We start from the raw sequence: 11,277 nt of genomic DNA on the forward strand, positions 1-11,277 counted from the left end.
CTGCACCTCGCTTTACGGCAGAGTGAACTGTCAAACAATTTAATATTGCTGGTCTTTCTTTAAAAAATTAGGGGATTTTGTCCTGCCAAATAAATTACTTCTGATTTAATCAAATGCATTCAGTATACGGTTTATATATAAGGTACATAAAAAAAAACGACTAATGTGACATCACAGGATACTCTCTTCCTAGTTTACGACATTGTCGCACACGGTTATTCTGAAGTAAACATGGCAGATGTTAGCTTGGCAGATATCGGGTGGAAACTATTGGAGCTCAAAGCCAGATCTAAACGCTCAGGTTTGGCATAATATGTTGCATGGCCTGTGTGTTTGTGTTTGGTAAATATGCGCTGATGCAAATTGCAAGGTTGCCACTTGTGCTTAACCACAGTGAGCTGCGTGCGTTCTTGCATGGCATAGCCATTGAGTCCAGCAGCATGAACATGGAAAGGTCAATCTCAAAGTTTGCTGTAGACTGCAACAGCGGCGCTATTTTAAGATCGTCAATGTTTCACATTAAGATTGTGAATGTAATGTGTGTGTGCCATGGCTAATTACTGTTCCAACAGACATGTAGGACTACAGTATGGGAACATCTCATAATCACATTTCACTGTGTTCCATAGCTCACATTCGTCAAGTTGTCAATTGTGTTTTTGCTCTGTCATGGTGTAACCAGCAACTCCTAGGCTATCAGGCTATTCATTATGCCGAATGATGGTTGGTGAAAGCTTTATGTTAAACAACTGTTAAGGCTTTGGTGGTCACTGTATCTACCTAAATGGCTCACAAGATTTTTAGAAGTTTTAGAAAGGAAGTGTCATTACCCTAACCCCCCTAGTTATAGGCCTTACTTCTTCATTAAATACCTGTAAAAAATCATAATAAAGCACAGAATACCATATGTCTCATCATCACTGCTGCCTTGGACTAGATGAGTGCTATGCTACATTTTGTTTAATTATGTGTGATTGACATATTCAGTAACCCTTGTGAATGGCCTGTGTGTAATTCCATGTAATTTGTTTCACTGTTATGCTATACTAACCCTGAAAACCTTCTGTGACTTACTGTAGTGTAATTTAGCTGAAAGACGATTGGCCTAAAGTTCACCTTTTGAGCATGGCCTACTCAACAAATGAGATTTCCACCGGCATTCAGAAACTTCGCAGACATGGTAAGTGGTCAGTGGTTGATTCTGAAAGGGGTGTAGGCTTCCTCTGAATCGTGAGCAGCAGGCTCTCCCATCCCTCCCCTTTGAAGTTGGCCCAGATGAACTAGGCTACTGTACAGTATAAGCGCTCATGTCTGTGGTGATGTCCTAAAATATTTCTTCAGAAAGTGTGTCTGAGTATCACCAAAAATACATTAAGTAAGTTCACTACTGTACATACAAAAAGAACCAATCACCAAAATGCTACTTTTTTGAGGCCAGCCAAAAGCATGATAGTTCCATTTTTTTCTGCTGGAAGTCCTAAATAAAATCAAAATGTAAATGAAAAATCTTCTAACGGCATGATATCTTTAACATAGAATTTTGTTCTAATTATTGGCTTTATAATTTGTGTTATGGTTTGGTAAACTTTACAATGTTTTACTGTAAAAATCTGATATGTTTTGGGGCTGTTGTCAATGCATGTTGTTCTTGTGAACACCCTGAATGATTTTTTTGTACAATTTTGTTCCTTCTTGGTGGGTACCTCTGAGGCTATTTTAATCTGTATGCAGGGTATTCACAGCACACAGGTTGATACAAGTAAAGCTATCAAAAAAAAACAGCAGTTTGTTCCATTTGTGTTTCAGTGAAACTGGAAGACGTGGCTCTTTCATTTGCCTGCAGACCTCCTCTGCTCATACCCGGTTATCTTTAAAATAGATGGCTTTGTACCAGCTACTTAAAAGCTGATGGAAATTATGCTAATTTGCCTGGAAATGTGAATTTTCAGTACCTGAGGTATTGACCTAAGGTCGATCCCATTAAAATGTAAATCGCTCCAGAGTTGATTGTGTCTGAAATGGTAGTTCACTGCGTGTGGGGTTTCCCTGAAATTCGCTTCTCTTTTCGTCACTGAGTGAGACACCAAATTTAGTTGTGGCAAGTTCTATTACTCTTTGGAGTTTGTGGCAATGTCTTGAATTTGAAATGGTCTGCCTTGCCATAGCTGCATGACTTGACCTTTGATTTGACAAATACGATTTGACATTGCAACCAAAGAGCCTTTTATTCAGTCAGTGTTTTAGAGTTGTTGTTTCTGTGTTTCTGATTTGAAGATTGAGATGCTTTTCATGGTGGGTGAAAGATTAAATATTAAAATAAAATTAGAACTTTTGTGAGCAAAAAACTGTTACAGTATACTCAGCTGTCACTTCAAAGTAAATAAATGCAGCAGCAAATACATAAATATGTAGGCTACATGTACATTCACAATGTGTTGTTGAAATTTGTATAACTTAATCATCCTTAAAATATGTCCTTTAAATTTAATTTTTGTGTAAAATCATAATCTTGTCACACACAAATAGTCAAAGTAGCTTTACAACTTTTGTTAGACATTGTCACAGACATTGATAATGCACTTACTTTAATGGACTAGTCTGTTGACAAAGCCTCAAGTGTTTTATATATTTAGTTGCCATTCCTGTGGCTACACTTCTACCACAAAATATTTTTGGTCAGTAGAAGTAAACAATTTTTTACACGGAGTATTAAGAAACCTTTCTACCTCTTTTTTTCTCAGGCTCCATTTATGAACCTCTTAAACTCTCTCACCTTCATCGGGAGGATGAGCCTTTGTGGGAAAAGCTAGACCGCTATTACACTTCAGGTGAGCATTTTTTTTTTTTTTTTTTTTTCAGTTATTCAATGCATTTTTATTCCAATTATTTACGACCGGAGGACATGGACACAGCATCAGTATTCACCTGACTGGAATGTGAAGATACTCTAGTTCTCAACACTATAAAGATATAGTTCAATCATGTAGTTCAATCATATAGTTCAACACTATAAAGAATAGTTCAATCATGCAGACCCAGCTCTTAGCTATGAGGAATAGTGTCCTTTTGGTAGCCTGTATATTTTGGTAAATACATCTTAGCAGTAGAATTAGTCATCTCCTCTGAAGAACATCCAGCTGCTTAAATTCTGCAGGATTTTATGTTTTACTGAATGCACATTATGAGCGGGAAGCCTAGCCAACAATACATGACCTCTTTTTGAACAGCCCATGAAAACTGTGTGTGGATTATATGTGGTGTATGCCTAAAATAATCCAAATATAGCGTTACCGTGAAATGCATCTCTCTGATTATTCATTTTTAATTATATTATTGTTTGTGTAATGCAAAACATTTTGCTTCCGCGCCACTTCGCAGATGTACTAATCAGGATTTTCCCAAAATCGGTGGCTAAATATCTCTAAATAAACAGATGATTCAAAGCGGAAATGATGATAGCACCTTACTGTGCATCAGTTGTCAAGATGTCAGTACTCATAAATAGCCAACTTCAGACAACGTTGTATGAGGTCTACCGCTCCATTGTTATGTACAATGTATTGTTAAACTAGGTGTCTCTCTCCTTTCCTGTGTGTCTTTTACGTTTTTGACTAAGCTCAGTCATTCTCTATAATTTCTAAAACTGGAAGAGTGGGTTCTTACTATTGTTCTGTTTAAAACTCATGATTCATGAGTTATTATTGTGATTATTTTCAACAATTGAGCTTGGTCTTTCTGGCAGCTTATGCCATGAAGTTACCCTACTGGTTGGATGGCTTGATATGCCTAACTCATCTTTATCTCCATTAGTTGAAAACAACCTGCTGAACTGGATTAACGTCAAGCCAGTGAATTCTCAAGTTTCAAACTGATGCATTTTTAATATTCAGAGTTAAAGTTAACTAACTCTTCTGTTCAGTGTAGGTCTCAAACAATTTTACTGTCAGTAATTTCTTGATTAATGTTGTTACATTGCAGTCATGTTATGTTTAGTATTTCTCTCAAATCAGCAGTCTATAATACATTTGATATTCCCCATAATGTGATTAAATCTTTTTAATTTTTAATTCAACATTAGCCTTCTATGGCAGTCTGTTCCTATTGTAAACACAATAGTTCTGCCTGCTGAAATCTGTTTGGTACTCTGTCGCCAGCTTTTTTCCTGCCATTTGGCAGTGGGAGCCTGCGAGATGCAGATCTGGCGGACTGCTGAGCCAGCTGCTATGTTTTGGGAGAGTCGTGTGTGTGTGTGTGTGTGTGTGTGTGTGTGTGTGTGTGTGTGTGTGTGTGTGTGTGTGTGTGTGTGTGTGTGTGTGTGTGTGTGTGTGTGTGTGTGTGTGTGTGTGACTGAGTGACAGAGGGAGTGTGTGATGCTCTGGTATATGTTAATGTTGAGCCCTCAGGAAAGACCAGTGGGTCTCTGCACCTTCCGTCGTTAATCGATACTCATCAGTTCCACCCCACTGCTCCCACTCTAGCCTCCCAGAGCTGCCACAACTCCTCTGTTTAACATTGCATCTCTGCCCCCTCTCTGTCTCTCCTCCTACTTCTCTCCCCTCTTTTTTTCCTCCATCTCCCCATTCTTTCTTTCTTTTTTTAAAATCTCACAAGTGTCCCACTTTCTGTTTCATTCTGTCCATTCCCTCTTTGTCCGACTCCTTTTTTCTTGTTTGTTTTCACCTGTCATTCTCTTTGTATAGTTGAACACCCTACTATTATCTGCCATGCTCTCTCACTATCTGTCAGTGTCTTGCTCGTCCTCTTTCTTTATCTTGCTTTCTTTCCTTACCTCATCTTAGCCATAACCATTGTTGTCTAATAAAATATATACTTCTTATACCATTAATATTAATATATGCTTGAGCACACTTGTCTAATAAACAGACATAAGATTGAGTTTGCTTATTCTTGGGAACTAATTAGAATCTGCTTTTTAAATACTGATGAGTATTTTCTGGGAGAATGTGCCCTCCACCTTCCAGGGAATTAATATTTTGAATTTAAATTCAAGGACTTTGTATTCCATATACTTTTGTGTTAACCTCCAACCAACATATTCATGCTGTCCTTTTACAGTACAACATAATGATGATGTGACATGATGTCCATTTAGCGCCAAATAGCACCTCATATTCCATATACTTTTGTGTTAAACTCCAACCAACATCTTCATGCTGTCCTTTTACAGTACAACATAATGATGATATGACATGATGTCCATTTAGCGCCAAATAGCACCTCATATTCCATATACTTTTGTGTTAACCTCCAATCAACATCTTCATGCTGTCCTTTTACAGTATAACATAATGATGATATGACATGATGTCCATTTAGTGCCAAATAGCACCTCCATACCAAAGAAAAGCTTCATGTTTTTAGGAGTCTTTTAGGAGATGACCTTTTCTCCATTCTAATAATGGCATTATGTATCTTGGGTCTAAAACACCCATGCCATCTGTATCCCTTTTTCCACTACTGCATGGCACTGATAGCAGAGGTAATTTTGCTGCTAACAGACATTCTCACTCAGCCTGTTGGCTGGTCATGATGAGGCTGATGACAAGGCTGCGCACATTTAGTGCATGGCAACAGATCTGGACCCTCCTGGCCTGTCCACAGCTTGGGCCCGATCGCTCTCTCACTCCCTCTATCAGACGACAGCAGATGATGCCCAATCTCTGCCAGTCCTTGCATGGCCGTGTGTTGTGTGGACCCTGGCGCTGAGTGACCCCCTCACTGCAATATGAATGCATCATTATGCACTGTACAGTATTGTTCGCTCTGACACTCTCCTGGCCCCCCAGGCCCTCATCCAAGGGCTGAACTAAATGATGGGCAACATCCACAACAATGAAATGAACTCACTGCAGGTTATTTATTTATTTATCTGTTTCCGTTATATGGTTATTTATTTTTGATTATCCTTTTTTTAACTCCCTGGTGGTTTATGGAGAATGCTGTGTGAGTGTTCAGGATGTTTTGATGATCAGAGGTCATTCTGTCTAGCAACTGTTGGGAACTGAGCTGTCTGAGACCTTTCAGCTCATATCAGGTTTCTTTCTCTCCCTCTCCCTCTCTGGTTCCTGGTTCTTGCCATTTCACAACTCTTGCTGTTTTGTGTGACACTCTGAGGTTATCCGGGGTGTTCTGTTGTCACCATTTCCTTCTGCCTTCACAACTGTGAACACTGCGCTGTTCTGTGGTCTCTATTATAGAACTCTACTCCTACAGGTTACAGTATGTAGATATGTCTGTGTTCCTTCTTCATCGCTTTCTTGTTAGCAAGTGCAGAGAATATTAAAAATAATAAATAAATATATATACTCTTTTGATCCCGTGAGGGAAATTTGGTCTGCATCTATCCCAATCCGTGAATTAGTGAAACACACACAGCACACACACAGTGAGGTGAAGCACACACTAATCCCAGCGCAGTGAGCTGCCTGCATCAACAGCGGCGCTCAGGGAGCAGTGAGGGGTTAGGTGCCTTGCTCAAGGGCACTTCAGCCGTGCCTACTGGTCGGGGTTCGAACCGGCAACCCTCCGGTTACAGGTCCGAAGTGCTAACCAGTAGGCCACGACTGCCCATTCTGCTCGTCGCCTCAGCACAACCATGAACACTGTTTGTACGAGGCCGTGGTATAACAGAGAAGCAAGAGAGAAGATATGTTATTTTTTGGCATTTTCATTGCCCGACCTCATACCCTCGTATTTGCTCTCTGGACATTTGCTGCGTAAAGTTCACTCGCAGGCTGCGGGCCGGTTTTCTGCCTCTCTGATCTGTCAGAACCTTAAATAAAACCATGTAATATTTATGCAATGACCTTCAACGCCTTTAGAAAAGAAAGAGAGGGGAAAAAAAGCCTGCCCGGGTTCTGAATAGAGGCGGAGAGGCGGCGAGACTGCAGGAGCAGAGAGTGGCGGGGATTTGTACAAAATGAAATGGCGCTGATCGGTGAGCTTGGAGGAATATTTCACAGGCTGTCTGGACTGAAATGAGAAAACACCAAAGTGCAGCCAGTGAGGCAGAAGAGACAGAAGCAGGCAAGCAGAGCAGACGAGAACAGAACAGAGGATGGAAGAGAGAGAGAGGGGGTGAATAAGAACAGAGAGAGAGGGAGAGAGCAAGAGAGGTTAATTTCCCCCCACTAAATTAAATGTCTCTCGCATGCTAGTTACGGTTTGAGTTTTAAAACTAAGTATATTTCATTGAGTTTTTTGCTTGTTAGACTTTCATGAGGGATTTTGTATCAGGGATTCACATTCAATAGAGCTCTCAGAACAAGGATGAACAAAAAAAGTCATATTAAAGTCAAGTGATATTTTTTTATTTAATGTAGCTGCACTCCGAAGAGTGCAAGAAAGCAAGCAAATAAGGAAAGTGTGTTCACCTTCACTTGCGAGCAGGTTTTAGCTCTCATCTGTTCTTGTACGTTGCCTATGGCAAGGCCACCATGGCTGGAATCCTTCATTTCAGTCAGATAGCCATAGCACTGATCCTCTGTCCCACGAGCATAGGATGCTGGAATGAAGAATCTAACACACAGTTCACACAGAGTCCAGTGCGTCATAGAGCCGAATGTTGTGGATTATCTGTGCAAATACTTTCCACTCTTGTTTGTGGTTTCCAATGGTAGCCAGCTGGTACGGATAGCTCTGCAGTATGCAGGCCTACACTGTGTAAACCTCCCTCCCAACACTTTTAAGAGATGTGTTCAATTGCTAGCACGCTCCATTCGAGGTGCTGCAGTTTGCTGGTTCGAGTCCTGGCGAGTGCAGGGCTGAGCCACACAGTCAACACAACGCAGGCTACACTTATTTGTGGGGTAAGGTTGAAATGCTGTGGAGCCTCTGCTTGCCTTTCTTTCTTTTTCAATCTCACTTTCTCGCTCATTCACTCACTTATTCACTCACTCTCTCTCTCACTCTCTCTCACACACACACACACATTCACATTCAGCTTCTAGTGGATGAGTCCTCCTGCCTATCTACCCTGTGGCTTCAAAAGATTAAAGCTTGGGGAAACAAGTTCTGAGTTTCAAATACCCTCTCCTGCTCACCTAGCCCTATTCTTACTGTTTTTTCTTTTGTTGTTGATGTTGTTGTTGTGAATCTTGGTGTATTTTATCTTTATGTCTTTTTTTCACCCTTCAGCCAAAGTGCTCTTTCCATTAATGTCCTTCTCCTATAAGGTGTCTGTTGTCCACCCGCTTGTCTTATAGTCCACTCACTTTCACTCTCCCTCTCTCTCGCCCTATCTCTCCCGCTCCCTCTCACTTTCTCTCTTCTTCTCTCCATCTACACACACACGCATAAACAGAGAAATAGGGAGAGAGTGAGAAAGACGTCGTGGAGAAATTGTTTCCTGTATGAAAGAGGCAGTTTGTGTCTGCTCACATTAGCTGTTGAGCTGTTGATTTAGAGGTGCATTATACTGATGGATGATAACAGCGACTGAGAGTGCGGCGGATTTGCATCTAGAGTGTTGTGATTTCTCTACCCCCCCCCCACCACCACCTCCAGTCCAGCCTATTCTACTCTGCACCATATGTAATTATGTTTTTTTTTCCTTCTGCTGCTTATTTCTTTTTCTGCTTCAAAAGAATATTCTTATCTGTTATCACACGAATGCAAAGACTGTGCTTCCTCTGCTGGGAGCTGTGACAAGACTTCAGATGAGATACACCCTACTCTTTTTTTCTGTCTTATTCGGCTTCTATTTTTACCCTTCTCCTGTCTCCTCTGCCGGGAGACGACCGCGGGAGCGCCAGTGTTACCGTCGGTGCTGTGTCACGCGGTGGTCCTTTACCTGCAAATAATTACGCCGTAATAACCACTCGTGTGCCTTAATCTTGCCAGGTCGATTGAATGCTGCCGTGCACAAACCTTGTGTCAATAGACATTCACATTAGTGCGACAGCGATATGAACAGATGAACACATTCCTTCGCTGCAGGCTATCCACACACTTCCCACCCCTCCCCAACTCACACACACACAACCACACACACACACACACACTCGGGGGTTGCTCTCATGGCAGTTAGCGGGGGAGTCACTGAAGAGTTTATTAATATTCCACTTAATTCCCCCCGCTGCCTCTTTCTGTGGCGACGGCACTGACTTTGTCTCTTTGAATTGACCCTGGCTCTCAATAACAAGCGAGCGCGAGCACGGCAGAATGGATGTCTTCTTCATAATGGGCCGGTGAAAAATGAAGTGCCCTATTCAGGATGATTATACATCAGAGAGCAAGGGACCGCTGAGGAGGAGAGCAGAGAGGAGAGAGGAGGGGGAGAGAGGGAAATGAGGGATGGAAAACAACATAAATCAAGGGAAGAATAAAAAAAGAAAGATAAAGAAGAGATGCATAGAGAGATGGACAGAGACTGATAGAAAGAAACCCTTGCAAATGACAGGGGGGGTCAGTGAGAATGATGAGCATGACAACAGATGTATGGACCCTTTCAAGAGAGTTCCATTCTCAGCATCATAGTTGGCCCCACAAGACTTCCTTTTTAACATTCCATATGTTATCTTAATGCAGAGGAAGTAGATTGGGGCCCAAATAGAACATTCAGGCATTGTTTTTGTTTTGATTGTTGAAAGGGTCTATATTGGGCAAACATGAGCAAGAACACATTACTATGCTTGTGTGTATGAGTGTGTCTGAATGTGTGCGTGCACGCGGCTCGCTCTATCTGAGGCATACATCTTTGTTTAGTTTAGCTCCCTCAGGGTGATGACATACGCTGTGCACATAGCTTTTCATAATTCACTGGAAATAAACCCTTTGCCTCTTTTCGATGCTATTTGAATTTTGTCATTTGTCATTTTCGTTTAATCTTCTGCACAGGAGGAAATGCCTCAAACATGTCTCTCTTTTCTTACTGTCTCACTCATGCTCCCCACCTCCACCCCACTCCACTCACCCCCTTTGTCTTACCTCTTTGTCTCCAGTGAAGGTAACCATTCTGAACAACCAGAGCCCCACCACTGGTCTTTTTCCTGTGAAGACCTGCTCATCATGCAAGGAGGCCAAAGTGAGGGACTCCCTCTACTGCGCAGCCAGCATCTGGGCTCTGGCCATGGCGTACAGGTGAGACTGACCTAGCCCTGGTCCCCTTGTACACACCTGGACACCTGTGGGGCAGGTGTTTTGTTGTTTTGCTGCATCTAGTAATGTTGTTTCTGGGGTTGTTAGCAACATATTGTTATGTGAAACATTTAGTCACTGTTATTGGTGTGACGATGATAAGGAATGCCTTCAATTTCTTGGGGAAATTATTAGTGAGTACAGTACATGGAAAGAGGTGACACATTAGCTGAAGAAAAACTGAATGTGAAAACCCCCACATCCACTCCTTCCTCTCAAGATATCTCCCAAGGTTTTCCTCAAGTAGACAGTGCTTATTCATTCACTTCCCTCTTTGCAGTGTGTGTGGTTGAGTGTGGGTGTGTATGTGTGTGTGTGTGTATGTGTGTGTGTACTGTACCTGAAGCAGGTCAGTCTTGCCCTTCTCCCTCCTTCATTTCAATCCCCACAAGGGAGCTCTGGTTCAAGGTGAGACTCTGATTCTCCAAAAATAGCCCGGCCCCTACGCTACTGTAAGATCTCCCTCCTTGGAAAGTGCGTCTCTCATGGCTCCCTCAAGATGGAATGATTATTTCTTTTCTTTTCTTTTCTTTTCTTTTCTTTTCTTATCTTTCATCCCTCTGTAATGTGCATGTTGTTCCCTCAGAGGAGAAAAAAGGAGAGGAGAGGAGCAGAGAGTAGAGGGGTGTAAAAATAGAGTGAAGAAGGAGTGCACTGGGGAGAAAGTGCTCTGTCATCAGTCACGGGGCCGCCCCATTAGCCGTGTCACAGGAATTTAATTAAGATGATTCCAATCTGACAGGCCAGCTCCAGACCATTACTTACTAGCCATGTGACTATGGCAAGCTCTCTACCTCTACCTCTCTCTCTGTCTCTATATGTAGTTTTATCTCTCTCTGTGTGTTTGTGTGGGAGAGAGAGAACATGAGAGAGAGAGAGAGTGTGCAAGAGTGAGAGAGAGGGAGAGAAAGAGAAACAGCAAAAGTGTGTCAGTGCTCACTAAATAAAATGTTTCAACATTGTCAGCTTTTTTCCTCCTTTCCTCTTTTTTCACCTCTGGCACAGTTTCCAAGTGAGCAGCACAGTTTTTTTTTTATTTTAGTGTTTTTAAAAAAGCAATGACCTCTAATCCTCATAGCAGTGATGCTCCTTCAAGATGCGTATCCATGGAACAGCACA

The 11,277-nt window shown here is 41.8% G+C and overlaps 1 protein-coding gene across 4 annotated transcripts in view; it reads left to right on the forward strand.

Moving 5' to 3' along the window:
- Nucleotides 1-214: 214 nt before the first annotated feature.
- phkb (phosphorylase kinase, beta) overlaps nt 215-11,277 on the forward strand; it is a 76,308-nt gene continuing 65,245 nt past the window's right edge. For 2 of the 4 annotated variants that reach the window (XM_048262477.1, XM_048262476.1), the window contains exons 1-3: nt 220-301; nt 2,742-2,828; nt 9,963-10,101. In XM_048262477.1, the coding sequence (XP_048118434.1) occupies nt 232-301; nt 2,742-2,828; nt 9,963-10,101 (296 nt within the window). In that variant the 5' untranslated portion in view covers nt 220-231. Of the gene's footprint in view, nt 302-1,079; nt 1,181-2,741; nt 2,829-7,646; nt 7,830-9,962; nt 10,102-11,277 lie in introns of those variants that run through there. The other 2 variants (XM_048262478.1, XM_048262479.1) reach the window with 2 other exon arrangements.

This window comes from Alosa alosa, chromosome 14 (assembly GCF_017589495.1).
Source record: "Alosa alosa isolate M-15738 ecotype Scorff River chromosome 14, AALO_Geno_1.1, whole genome shotgun sequence".
NCBI lineage: Eukaryota > Metazoa > Chordata > Actinopteri > Clupeiformes > Clupeidae > Alosa > Alosa alosa.